At 41.7% G+C, this 14,049-nt stretch overlaps 1 protein-coding gene across 1 annotated transcript in view; it reads left to right on the plus strand.

Annotated features, from left to right (window-relative positions):
* The first annotated feature begins 6 nt into the window (after positions 1 to 6).
* The window catches only part of Kif13a (kinesin family member 13A), a 159,245-nt gene continuing 145,202 nt past the window's right edge, over positions 7 to 14,049 (plus strand). Inside the window, exons 1-2 of the mRNA XM_013030417.1 lie at positions 7 to 37; positions 306 to 396. Of these exons, the coding sequence (XP_012885871.1) occupies positions 25 to 37; positions 306 to 396 (104 nt within the window). The 5' untranslated portion in view covers positions 7 to 24. The remainder of the gene's footprint in view (positions 38 to 305; positions 397 to 14,049) is intronic.

The raw sequence follows: 14,049 nt of genomic DNA on the forward strand, positions 1-14,049 counted from the left end.
AAAGTTGCTGTCCGGGTCCGGCCCATGAACCGACGAGGTGAGGAGCTTTCTCTTCGTTTCTCTTTTATTTCTGCTCGGGCACTGGGCGGGGGTAACTTTGGAAACTGCCAGGGTGGCGGGAGCGCGGCCGGGTCGGGGTGGGGGGTGGTGGTGGTGTTGGGGAGGTGCGGAGGCTTGGGGAGCCCCGGGAGCCGCCGGCAGCGAGTCTCCGGAGCTCGGGCCGCCCTCCCCGGGCACGCAGCCCCGCGCGCGCGCGGATGCTCGGACTTCGCCACCACGACCCTCCTCCGCCTCTGTGCTTTCAGAACTGGAACTGAACACCAAGTGTGTGGTGGAGATGGAAGGGAATCAGACGGTCCTGCACCCTCCTCCTTCTAACACCAAGCAGGGAGAAAGGTAAAGCGGGGTCGCGGAGGGCGGGGAGGGGAAGAGCCTTCTCGGGAGATCCTGCAAGTTGGGACCGGGGAAAACAGGAGTGCTACTAGCTATTGTTAGGAGGGGGTGGCCTCAAGTTTGTCCCACGCTCCTGTAGGAAGTGATTCCAAGTCCAAGTTTCTCTTTTCCCTCTGCTCTTTCTCCCCTCCACCCCCCCCCCACTTTCTTGTCTCCTCCCCTTTACAGCTCTGTGGGTCAGGCAGGGCTGGACACCCTGGTCAGAATCAGCACCAATCAGCAGTGCAGCCACCCTCCCGCCCCCCCCCCCGGGGGGGCTGCCAGATATCTCGCATGTGAGGGGGGGACAGTTGGAACCCTGTAGAAAGGCTCAGGCCGGCAAATGACCAACTCAAGGCCTTATTCGTGGAACCCAGCACCCCTATTTCTTTCCCATTTTGCTTCCTCTGAGTGAATTGTTGAGGGACGTTTTGTGTAAGATGGAGGAGTAGGTGGGTGTCAAGCACAGCAGCCTTGTAAATGCAGGCCCAGGCTGGACCATTTAAATTCTTTTTGTTTTGTTGTGTGTTGTTGATGATAATGGTGTGGAGTTGAGATAATGCGTGAATGTTATGTGTGAATGCTACCCCCCCCACTGTATAGACACTTGGGGGATGTTTTAAAAGGGGGATGATGCATTTACTAGATGGCAACATATTTGCATTTGAAAAGTGGTAACTGTGGGATCCTTATTAATTCTGCTCTGTTTCATACAACTGTATGGGAGAAGGCCTCTGAAATAATTTGAATATTTGGCTTTTTTTTTCTGGTAAGCCTCTGAGAAGAAATCGGTTGGAATTCATTCGATATGGCAATGTAGTAACTTGTGACAATAGAAAAAAAAAAACCTGAACGTCTCCAAGGTTAATTCCTCTTGGAAATAAGTGGGAGTTTGTGTCTAAAAGTCACCTGTTGGTTGGTGAGCTACAAAGTAATGAATTCTGCACTTTAGAGATTTTTCACTGAAGACTTACTCCGAAATTAGATTTGTTACTTTGTTGCTTAAAAGAGGCAGCGGGCTTCCTTTTGTGATCATGTGTTTAGGCACTGTTTTGCTAAATTTGGGGGAAAAATATAAGTGCTTAGATTGGTGATTCTTTGCTTTTTGTGTTGAGCCTAGCAATTTTTACATAGTTTGCAAACATTCTGCAGATTCTTGGGGTGACATAAATGGCTGTTATTTTTAAAATGTGTTAAATATTTTATAGTTAATTAGTGTATGTTTGGACAGTATTTTTAGATGCATTTGCAATGTTCTTTTACTGTATTTTCCGTTATATTTAGCAGTGCAGATAATGCATTTCATGGTGCTAGGAACTAAACTCATTATGTATACTACAGTCTTTACAGATTAAACAAGGTCCCTACCTATACCACCCCAGCTTTTTTTTTCTTTCAAAACCGAATATTGTTACATTGTTTCAGAAGAAAATTTATTGGGTTAGATTGTTCAAGGCAGTCTGGGAAGCATGTAGAATGGTTTTAACTTGGTATGTACTGCTTCTGTTTCCCTTGCTGCTTGATAGTCTAAAACATTCTTTTTGTTTCGTGTGTGTGCACATGCGCATGTATGTTTATGTACTGTTTCCATATGTATGTGTGTGTTGCTGGGGATCGAACCCAGGGCCTTGGGCATGTTACTTAGGCAAGCACTCTACAACTGAGCTATGTTCCCAATCCATCTTGGGTACATAAGGATGGTACTGTTAGTTATTATTGAATGAAATGATGTCTTGGCATTTGTGTAGAGAAACAGGTTTAATTTTGGAGAGTTTGCATAGTATTTATAACTGATTACACATGTCAAATAACCAGTGGAGTAGTTTTTAGTGCCACCACATTAGTTTCTACTCAGAATCATTTAAGTAGATTTGAAGGGTGATTCTAGCATTTATTATCCATTGGCTTCTTATTGCAGTAGACCCTTTTCTGAATCTAAAAGAATAGCAATGGCATGAGGATATTTTCTTCTGTCATGACAATTGCAATTCTTTGGGAATTGGCCCTTTCAATGGAATTCTGCTTGTGTCTTGGTCAGTCCATTTCTAGACAAACTTAATTTAAGAGAGCCAACCCAACTCAACAGTGCTACTTGTACCTGTAGATTAAGATGACTCTTTGCAAGAATGAAGACATCAAATGCATTTTGATTTCCGTTATGCAGCTTAGTCTTATATTTCTTCAGGGAGCTTTCCTTTAAAGTAACAGTGCATTTAAAAATAGAAAAAATTCCTCCCTTGGGCTCTGGGTTGATTAATTGCAACCAGTGATTCATGTTATATGCAATACCTCCCCCACCCTCATTTTTTTAACTGGTTCTGGGGATTGAACTCAGGGTCTCATGCTTACTGGGCAGGTGTAGTAGCACTTGAACCAAGCCTCCAGAACCTTTTTTTTTTCCCTTTCTAACCATGGTTACTTTTGAAATAGGGTTTCATTTAATACCTGGCTATGATTCTCCTAATTGTAATTCCTTGTATCATGTGCTACTGCATCCTGTTATTGATTGAGATGGAATCTTAAAAACTTTTTGCCAGAGCTGGTTTTGAGCTGTGATTCTCTGCTCTCTGCCTCTGAAGAAGCTTGGATTACAGGCTTGAACCATTGTTCTGGGCATTGCAACTATTTTCTATCATTTGTTTTTGGATAGAGCTCAGGACAGAACAAGAGTGAATGAGCAGAACACTGAGAGTACTACTTTTTTAAAAAAATATCTATAAGTTCAGGGTTTGAAATGTAAGAAGTTCTTCAGTAAATATTGTCAAACTTGTGTCTCAAACTGAGAATTAGTATCTTCCTGAACATTGCAAGAAATATCAATGCATTAATCCTGAGTAGAAGTTCAAAGTTATAAGGCACAAGTTTCCGTTTTACCAGTAAAAACAATTAAGTGTATATTGACTTTCAAGAAAAGAAAGAGACAGGCTTAGCTTTCCAACGTTTCCCCTTTTATGGGGTCAAAGTCAAGACTGCGCTAGTGAGGACTAAAGTCTCAGTGGACTTCTGAGGGTAAAGATGTTTGTATCAGGGTTGGAATTAGAGGACTGTAATACAGTGCATAGGCCGAGGTTAAGAGTTCACTATTCCCATTCACCATTCCCAAACATTAAGACATTAGCAAATTCATTTCTTGAAAAAAATAAAAACCCACCAAACCACATTGCACTCTTTTATCCAGGATACATTTATGTTTGAGTGCCAGGCTGGGCCTGGGGGGGGGGACCAAAAATAATAATAGATCCAGTGACTGTGCCCAAGGCTCTCTCTTTGGAGAGTTATAAGAAGGAAGGAAAAGTACAACATGGTAATTATATAGGTGTATGTATGTTGTCCTTACATGTCTTATGTTACCTGGAAATTCCCTGCTTCCTTTTCCATCTACCCTTGAGGCTGTGTGACCTTGCTGAAGGCAAGTTGGTACCTTATACTCCTTTCTTCTGACTTGTGTTAGGAAACTGAGGCAGGGCTGTGGAAGCCACCTTGGGTCCTGGCACATAGGGAGACAGGTGGCATTTGTGCTGGTCTTGTGGGTGCTAAGTGGAGGTTCACTTACCTAAGATGAGGGGAAAATCTGTTGCCAGTGAAAATGAGAAAAGACCTGCTACAAATGGCTTCTGGGTGATTACATGTGTATGAGCCCATGTCCATGGGGGTGGAGCAGGGTGTGGAACCAGGCACTTTGCTGGGAGATGTGGATGTAGGGATCAAATGCTAATTTCCTAGTTCGTCCAAATGGGTGAAATCCACAGTGAAAATGTCTTCTACTCACCCCTAGTCTTCCTTGCCTCTTTCTCCAAAACGATAACCAAAGTAATATATTTCTCACGAATTTTTCTGGTGTGTATATGTATTCAAATACTCAAACAATACTATCTTGCTTTATATATTATATTTTAACAAATATCTTTCATTGTTGGTGTGTGAAGCCTCTTTCGTTTTACATATCCACTATGGATAATAGTGGTAGTTAAAGCGTCCATATATATGGAGATCTCATGGGTTTATGGATCTGATCTCTACAACTTGGGAAATGAAGCTTTATAGGAAAAGAGAATAATGAAGCTTGCATTCTACAGGAATTTTTGTCATTATTTGTGTAAATAGCCATAAAGTGCCTCTAACCTAGCTAAGTAAAAAGATAGTATTGAATATTATCTTGGAAAGAGTAACTTCCCTTAGTCTCTCTTCCTCCCTGTATGATCTCTTCTCAGCATTCTAATTTTTTTTTTTTAATGTCAGGACAGAGGCTTGAACTTAGGAAGGGCCTTGTGCTCTTGCTCAGTTTGTTCAAGGCTAGAGCTCTATCACTTGAGTCACACTTCCATTTTTGGCTTTTTGCTGGTTGACTGGAAGAAAGAGTCTCATGCACCTCTTTGCCCAGGCTGGCTTCCAACCAAGTTCTTCAGATCCCAGCCTTCAGAGAAGCTAGGATTACAGGCATGAGCCACTCGTACCCAGCAGCATTCTAAATTCTGAAGAGAATCCTTGGCCCAGTGGTTAAAAATGTTAGCTGCTAAATCTTTTTTTTTTTTTTTTATAGGATCCAGTGTATGTGATGAGCTTTGTAAATGCCCTCCATAGTGTGGAGGTCTATGCATTAACTAACACAAAGTTTGCAAATTGCACTGGGTAGCCTCCCTGCTCTGATCCTCCTTTCCTATAAAAGCTCTTTGTGCCCCATCATCCTCCACCCAAGATGGAGCGTTGAGGCTGAGCTCCTCTATCTTCTCAAGATTACTGGCCCTTGAACAACTCTTAGTGGTTCTGGGTAGTAAGATTGGTGTTGTTTACTCTAAAACTTGGAGTTGGGATCCAGGCCCACTCTTTGCCAGACATACCTTCTAATTGTCTTTCTATCTTTGTAATGAGTTTCCGTCATGGTTTTTCAATATCTCAAAGTGGGAGACAGATGCAGATAGCCCCTTATGTCCTCTGTTCCTATAGCTTAACATCTGAGAGCAGGCTGCCAGCCTGGCCTTTTGGTTATTTTGGAGACGAATCTTGAGGACTTTTCTGCTTTAAGAGACAGGGTTTCAAGGACTTTTTTTTTTTTTTTTTTTTTTGCTCACATTGGCCTCCAACAAAGATCTGCCAGATCTCAGCCTTCTGAATAGCTAGGATTGCAAGCCTGAGCCACTAATGTCTGGCTAATATTTAGTAATTAAAAAATTTCAATCTCTTGGCCGGGCGCTGGTGGCTCACGCCTGTAATCCTAGCTACTCAGGAGGCTGAGATCTGAGGATCGCAGTTCAAAGCCAGCCCGGGCACGTAAGACCGTGAGACTCCTATCTCCAATAAAACCACCAGAAAACCGGAAGTGGCGCTGTAGCTCAAGTGGTAGAGCTGTGGGACAGCGCCCAGGCCCAGAGTTCAAGCCCCATGACCGACAAAAAAAAAAAAAAAATTCAATCTCTTCATCTATTTTGTTTCAAGGGAATATGGGGAGGGAGGAAGATTTTGTAGGGCATTAAGAAGACTAGCTTCTTTCAGAAGACTTTTCTGTTTAACTTGTAAAATTGAGTGTGCTTAAAAACCCCTAAAGCAGCTGATTCAGTATGGGTCTGGGGTGAGGTTTGGGAATTTGCATTATTTGCTTTTTTTTTTTTTTTTTTGGTGGGAGACTGGGACCTAAACTTGATATCTGGTGCTTTCTCTCGTTGGTTGGCACTCTGTCACCGGAGCCACATCTCCAACCCCAGGAATTTGCATTTGCATTTATAACTGACTCCCAGGTGATGCTGATGCTGGCAGCTGCAGGCCAGACTCATGCTTTGAGGATCATTACTGTGGGTCCCAGTTCCCCACTTTAGGCCTTACAAGCCTGATGATCCCAGCAGAGCCTCCTGGTCTCCAGTAGGCCAGGGTTTGGATCTACCTCTGGGGGAGAGCACTGTGTAATACATGGAGAATTCTGGGTGCCACCTGGTCCCGCCACTGACATGGTCTCTATCTTTGAGTTAGCCTTTATATTTCATTTTGTCTCTGTCTGAACTAGAGATTTGTAAAGCTTTCCCCCCCCCCCTCCAAGTTTTAGTCCTCAGATCTATCCTAACTTTGCTACTCAGATACAGAGTTGAGTCAAATGGAGTAAGTAGGGGGTTCACATTTTAATTTGCTCCTTGCTAGAGAGTGTTAAGAAAACTAGGTGTGGGGTAGGGGGGGCGGGGCAGGTGGCCATTTGTGGGGGAATGGGCTTGCCTGAAGTGGCTGATGAGAACATTCAAAGTGTTGTTGAAATAAAGACAGCTTCCAGTAGCAGATACCAGTGGTGGTTATCAGCTAGCTGTCTGAGGGACCAGTTTCCTACAGAAGACGTAGCATGCCCAGTATGACAGCTCTTGTATGTGTCTACAGGACATTACAAAAATCATGTGATTTGGACCTTTCAATTAGTTTTCATTTTGTACAGTTGTGGTTTATTTTGTGTGTAGGGGAGACCAATGATATTTAAGTGGTTCTTGTAGACATGCAGCTGTTTTATGCAGCAATGTGTGTACTTTATGGGGATGGAGAATGATTGGTCCCAGAGCTGTTTGCATACTGCTTCTTTGGACAGCTTTTGTTTCTGTAGGTTTTGTTACAACCTTGATACACTCCACTTATATTTTCTGGCTTTCATCGTGGGATGAACTCTCCTTTGTGTGCATGTGTGCATTTCTGCTGTAGTTTCTCTCTTCTGAAAGCAGTGATTAGTTCTTTAGCTTCTTAGAATCTGATCTGTAGGTATGATGAGCTTTGCTGCTGACTGAAGTGGCCAGAAGAAAGCTTTGGTGTGCCCTTCCCTTAGGGGAAGAAGATCCGGCTTTGCTTTTGTTTTTGTTTTTTCTTTTTGAAAGGAACAGGAAGGGAGCCTTTGAGGAAAGGGAAGCTTGACTGTTGGCTTTTTGAGGAGACACTCCCTAGACTGTCTGTCCACCCTGAGTGACTGATAAGGTCCATATACCTCCATCTGGGAGCCCCAAGAGAAAATCAGGAAGGGCATATAGTAAACTGCCTAGGTTAACATTCTGTTGAAGAAACTGAGCACATTTATCTCAAGTTTTGGAAGAACCACAAATAATAGAGCCACATGCAATTTGTTGAAAAGATTAGCAAGCTTTGAATCTAGTTATATTCTGTTGTGGGACTTACTCAAGTCCTCACAATGGATGCTTTTCATAGCCACCTATCTTACTATCTCAATTAAACAGAGAACGTGTAAAGATTTGTGGCTGAACTTGCAGTCGTGCTGGGAACGTTTTAAGTTGCAAGTCTTAAAAATGGAATAGAATTTTTGGTTTTGTTTTCCATTTTTATTCTCTATCCTTATCGACTTGTGTTTTCATAGCTAATGGAAGTGTGAGATTCAGTGTACAAATTGTAAGGGAATGATTGAATGGTTGCATAGTTATATTGTTAGTTGAGAGAGATCCTTAAAGTTACTTGTTTTTAGAGTAATGCTTTGAGGAAGGAGAGGGGAGTGAGGTGGAAAGGAAGGTTTATCAAGATAATGGTGTTAAATTTGAGCAGCCCCATTCAGTTTTAAACATCTACTTTTTTTTTTTTAACCTAGAGTTACTGTATAAATAGGTAACATTAGCATGGTAATACCACCTTAGGGTTTTTGAAGCCTTTGAGGTATTACTGGCTAATAGAACATATTCTTTTCCTCCAAGATGACAGTTTAGTCTACACTTTTATAACGCATTATGCAGTGGCAGTAGGTTTACCAAACTTGCCGGTCTACTGTAATCCTAAGGGACTTTCTTTACATTCTCTGGCCAGGTTATTACTTACTATCAGTTTTTTCTAAGAGTGACTTCATTCTATCGTTGCTCATTGATTGCCTAGACTTGTGAACTTTTAAGGAAAAGAGTAGAAATGAAAGTGTCAGTAAACAGAGAGATTCTAACTTCTTTTAAATGTGTCTAGTGAGCACATTAAAACAAAAACACCCCTATAGCTTTATGCCTCATTTAATCAAATAAAGATGAGTTTAACACCAGAATAGGAGGAAAGATGCAAGCTTGGAATTTAAATAGTGAGCAAATTTAATTTTATTTATTATTAATTTTCTCTTCTCCTGGGAATGGATGGAAACATTAACACAGGTGACTTTGGGCTTGTTGGAGGTCTATGACGTCTGTGATGTAGATCAACTACTAAATCAAATATTACAGCACTCTCTCTCTCTCCTTCCTTCCTTCCCTTCCTCCCTCCCTCTTTCCCTCCTTCCTTTTCCTTCTTTTTGAAGTAAAGTCTTACTATGCAGCACATGCTTTCAACTTTCAAGATCTTGCTTCAGCTGCTAAGAGTGCTGAGATTACAGGTGTGTACCATCATGCTCAGAAAATGATCAGAATTTGGGGCTTCTTAGGCTCTGTTGGTCTACTAGACCAGTGGATAGTACAAATTATTAAAGGGTTTATTTTTCCTTAAAAATTGACCAGCTGGGGGTGGTAGCAGATACCTGTAGCCCCCACCTACTCAAGTGGCAGAAGAAGACAGATTGAGCTTATTAGTTGGAGGCTAGTCTGAGTAGCATTTAAAAAAAGAAAAATCAACTGGAAAAAAATCCTCCTTATTTATTCTTATTTGTGTATATACTGAATTTTCTAAGTGGGTAGGTACAACTTTCTTTTTGTAGGTTTTAGTATATTGAAATAGCCTCTCTAACCATCTAGAGAATTAGCTTTAATAAGATTTAACTTAAAAACTCATTGTAAATTACCATGGGCAGACTGAGTGTCCCTTGTCCAAAAAACTTGGGACCAGAAGTGCTTCAGATTTCTGAGATTTTCAGATTTGGGAACATTTGCATATCCATAGTGAAATGGCTTTGGGGGGGGGCATGAACCTAAGTCTAAACACTAAATGCATTCATGGTTCATATACATCTCATATCCAGCCTGAAAACCATTTCATACAGTATTTGTAGTGCACCTGACTCGTCGCAGATTCAGGTGTGCAATCCTCCACTTGTGCTGTTATGTCAACACTGAAAAGGCTTGGGGATTTTGGAGTATTTCAGATTGTCAGATTTTTACAGAGCTTCATTCTGTTTCTCAGCCACACAATTTTACCCTGGATGAAAAGAAATGTTATATTTTTCCTTTTGCAATATTTTTGTAGCCATCGTTTGAGTATAAGTAACTGGCTTCATGAAACACTGTCAGATATGGTGGCCCAGCGTGTGGAATTTAAAGTCAAGCTGCTTGTTTGAATTTGACTCCACCACTTTCTTGCTGAAAACTTTGGGGAAAATCCTTTAACTCCCTCTGCCTTGGTTTTCTGGTCTGAAAAAAAAAAGGAAATAATAAAATGACAGATTCTGGGGGCGTTGTGAGGTTAGAAAGCAGCTAGTACACAGACACAGACACACTGACTGTTGACAACTTTATTATTTTTACATTTAGGAGACACTGAGGCTTAGTGGACTTGCCTTTGTTTCTAATAGTGTTTCTTAGTCCATGTTAAGAAAAGGAAGTTTCTCTTAAAGGAAGTTTCTCTTTAGCACCTCAAAAGAACAATTAGAAGGAAGTCCCAAATATCCTTTTTAAGTCTTAGGATTTTCTGATCAGCTTTGACTTAATTGTGAATGTTTAAGACCATGTGCATTTTAAAGACATCCTGTGTTCCATCATGTTCTCAGCTGACCAGACTCCAGGAACACTGCTTTGCCACATTGGTGCAGTCAGTTTTGTTGAGGGAGAAATTCTTCATGACAGATATTTGGCAGCCCTTCATGAAGGTAAATAATTTATATCAGCAACTGTTTTTAAAGCCAGGCTCCAGTGGCTCATGCCTGTAAGCCTAGCTACTCAGGAGGCTGAGGTCTGAGGATCATGGTTTGAAGCCAACTCTGGGCAGCCAAGTCCCTAAGACTTTTATCTCCAATTAAGCACTCAAAACAGCCAGAAGTGAAGCTGTGGCTCAAGTGGTAGAATGCTAGTCTTGAGCACAAAAGGTCAGGCTGAGACTTTAAGCCCTCACAACCTGCACAAAAAAAAAAAAAAAAAAAAGGAAAGAAACAGTATTTGAATGCCTGCAAGAAGTAACTGTTCTTGACATAAGATGTTCTTGAGATGTTAAGGAGGGAGTGTGTGTGTAGAGAATAGTGGTGGTGTTATGTATGTATGTATTGGGGGTGGTGGGGTTGCTGCTCTAAGGCCATGAGAAAGACCTAAGGGGACCCTCAATGCACAGCCTGTGTCCTGAGCACTTGGTCCTCTTAATGAATGAACATGAAGTGTATGTTATGCTTTTCTTTATCCCTCTGTGTGTGAAGCATCCTATCCACATTCAGGCCCCATGGCTTTGTCCTGGAGTGGAGTGGAGTCTTCTGGTCTCCCATTTGTCCCTTGCTCTCATCTAAGCTCTTGTTGGCTGCTGCCACTCTGTGATCTAGCCCTGGAAGCAGAAAACATGATGGGAGAGTTGGATGCAGAGTAGAAGGTACAGCACTGGGGGAGGAGGAATTAAGGGTTAGGATGGCCTGAGTCCTGATGCACTTGACATTCTAGCCCTTCCTCAAAGCTGTCTAGTGACAGCAAGCTGCAGGCTGGGATGGGGGAACCCGGGCTCTAGGTTATGTATATCCTGTATATTCTTTGTTGTTGTTGTTGTTGAGTCCCAGGGGTTGAACTCAGGGCCGGGACACTGTCCCTGAGCTTTCATGCTTAATGCTAGCCGTGCTCTGCCACTTAAGCCGCAACTTCATTTGTGGCTTTTTGGTGTTTTATTGGGGATAAGAGTCCCATGAACTTTACTGTCTGGGCTGGCTTTAAACCGTGATGCTCAGATTTCAGTCTCTGGTGTAGCTAGGATTATAGGTGTGAGCCACCAGCGCCCAGCTATATACCCTTCTTGAAGCTGGAATGTGTGAAAGCATCTGAGGTGTGCAATAGGTCATCTTCAATTTTAAATTGGAAAGGGAAAGTCTTGTATGGTGTACCATCCTTAGTAATTAGTCAGCTATCAATAAGCATCTATCAGAGCCAGCTAGAAATGATTCTGAGTAGAATGCTGAATGTAAGAACATTTTTATGGCAGGATTCTGAGAGGTGATTCAGTGAGAATGTGCAAGCAGATAGATTGCTATCAGCTATGTGCTTTTAGCAGTTTGCCTGCTTTAATGACCAGTGTTTTTTTTTTTTTTTTAAATCATTGAAGCATAATCTGACTTAAACATCAGGATCCTTGTTGGCCCTGGCCATGGGGATTAGTGACATGGAAGCTCCTCTCCAAGCTTCTTATTTATCAGATCTTTTTAGTGATGTCAATGGTAGGTCCAGGTAGGACTAATAAGCGGACTTGGCATAGAGTCGTTTAAAAGCCTTATACTCATTCATCCAAGCATCAAGGTGCCCATTCTCTCTGCACGTGGTCAAAACCTATTGCTTCGAATGAAACATAACAACCAACTCTGTGTCAGGAAAGAATCTGTACATGGTTTACTACCCTTCATGGACTGTAAACTCCTTAAGGGAAGAGCTCTTGTCAGATTTGCCTTCTTTTTTTGTGTCTTCCTGTTTTCTAGTAGCTAGCACATGCCATAGAAAGAAGCAGGTGCTTTCTAGGTGTTGTACGATTGGGTGCTATGGAGGATACAGATAGAAACTTTCCAGAAGCTGTGTCTAAGAGCAGGAATTGTGTGGTGCAGTATTCCCCAGACTGTGTCTGTCCCTTGTGGTTCTGCCGCTTTGAGTGTGCCTATGACGAGTCCTCTAATTTCTGAATTAGATTATTACATAATGACAGGCTCTGTGCTGTGGTGTGGCTTTTTGGATTGTGGCTGTACAGCTGTTGCTTTAGACCCCTTGCGGCATTGACTACTACTGCCTTGGCTGACAGTAACAGGCTGTGGGTGCTTGGCACCGAACAAGGTCAGTAATGGTTGATCCAGCCAAGAGATCATCCCCACTTTGGCAGAAGTTCTCACTGTAGTGTTAGCTACATGGTTTACATGGCAGCTTTGTGAAGGAAGACTGTGCAGGTGGAAGCAAATTGTGTCCAGGCATGAAGTAAGGAACGTTGGGTTGAGGCTGCATCTTCCAGATATCCTTGTGTTTTTTGGTACTAAGGCTTGAATTCAGAGCTTGAGCACTCTCTCATAGCTTTTTCCCTCAAGGCTGCTGCTTGAGCCACACCTCTAGTTCTGTTTTTTTTTTTTTTTTTTTGCTGGTTAATTAGAGATGAGAGCCTTTTAGATTCCGCTGTCTGGGCTAGCTCCAAACCTTGAGCTTCAGATCTCCGACTCCCAAGTCCCCAGGATTAAAGGTGTGAGTCACTGGTACTTGCTCTTACCAAGTCTTTAGTAAGACTTTATAGGCTTTTTAAAGTGTCTTTATTAAATGAACACCTTATTTACAAGTTGGGTGTGATGCATCACACAGTGACTAGAAATCACTAGCGGATCATAGTCTCACAGCTGAAGCCTTCTTGGTTTGGAAATGAAAACAGGAAAGTAGAAGACTGTTGTCTGGCCCACTGAGAGCAGAAGAGTCATGCTACAGGTTTCATGGAGGACAGCTTATAGCATTACGCATGATGGGGCTGTTTCATGACTTTGGAGATGAATAACCAGATGATTGAGCTCTCCTGGAACCCGTAGTCTTACAGAAAAGTTCCCATTATGTTTCACTGCCTTAGACAGGTTTAGTTTTCTATCTTTGAATGTGACTTTCTTTATTCAAGAGCACTTTTCAAATGACAAAATAGCAAACAACATAGTTCTACTTCTGTAATTACTTAATTACTATTCTTGATGTTGAACATTATTAGCATTAGTATGTTTGAACATGCTAATGCACGTTCTACTCCTGAGCCACACTTTTCCCCAGAGCATTATTATTATTATTATTATGCATGTGTATGTGTGTGTATGTGTGTTTGTGTGCTTGTGTGAGCACGTGTATATGTGTACCATTCCTGGGGCTTAAATTCATAGTCTGAGTGCTGTCTCTGAGCTTGTTTAATCAAGGCTAGTGATCTATCATTTGACACAACTCCACTTCCAGTTTTTGATGGTGAATAGGTAAAGATAAGTAGATAAAGAATTGATAAAGAGTCATAGACTTTTCTGCCTAAGCTGGCTTTGAACTGCTATCCTTAGATCTCAGCCTTCTAAGTAGCTAGGATTACATGTTTAAGCCACCAGCAGCCGGCTATTATTTTTAATACAAATGCCTGAATGACCGGCTTCTTCATGTGGGGAAGAGGGGGACATGTGTCTTTCCTCTTTTTGGACGCTTAATGAACTTTTTAAATACAATTTTGTTCTAATTATAAACATAATACAAGTGTTCTGTTGAACTCTTGGACAACATAAATTAGAGGTAAAGTACATGATCCTGTTAACCATTGATGCATTTCCTCTTTTCTGTGTGTGATCACATATACACAATGAAACCAACAGCTCCTTTCTTAACTTGCTTCTTTTTGCAAAGGCTATTAAAAAAAATTGTAACTTGACTCAGAGACTTCAGAGCAATAAATTCTCTGACTCATGCCAACAAAGAATAAACCCGAGTTACTCCTAAAAAATGATAACTCATTTTTAAGCCTATGAAAACAGCAGTTACGTACTGCCTTTAGATAGCAACACTGAAAATTTGCAGCTCTTAGGTGAGTTGAAGT

This window comes from Dipodomys ordii, unplaced genomic scaffold (genome assembly GCF_000151885.1).
Source record: "Dipodomys ordii isolate 6190 unplaced genomic scaffold, Dord_2.0 Scaffold130, whole genome shotgun sequence".
NCBI lineage: Eukaryota > Metazoa > Chordata > Mammalia > Rodentia > Heteromyidae > Dipodomys > Dipodomys ordii.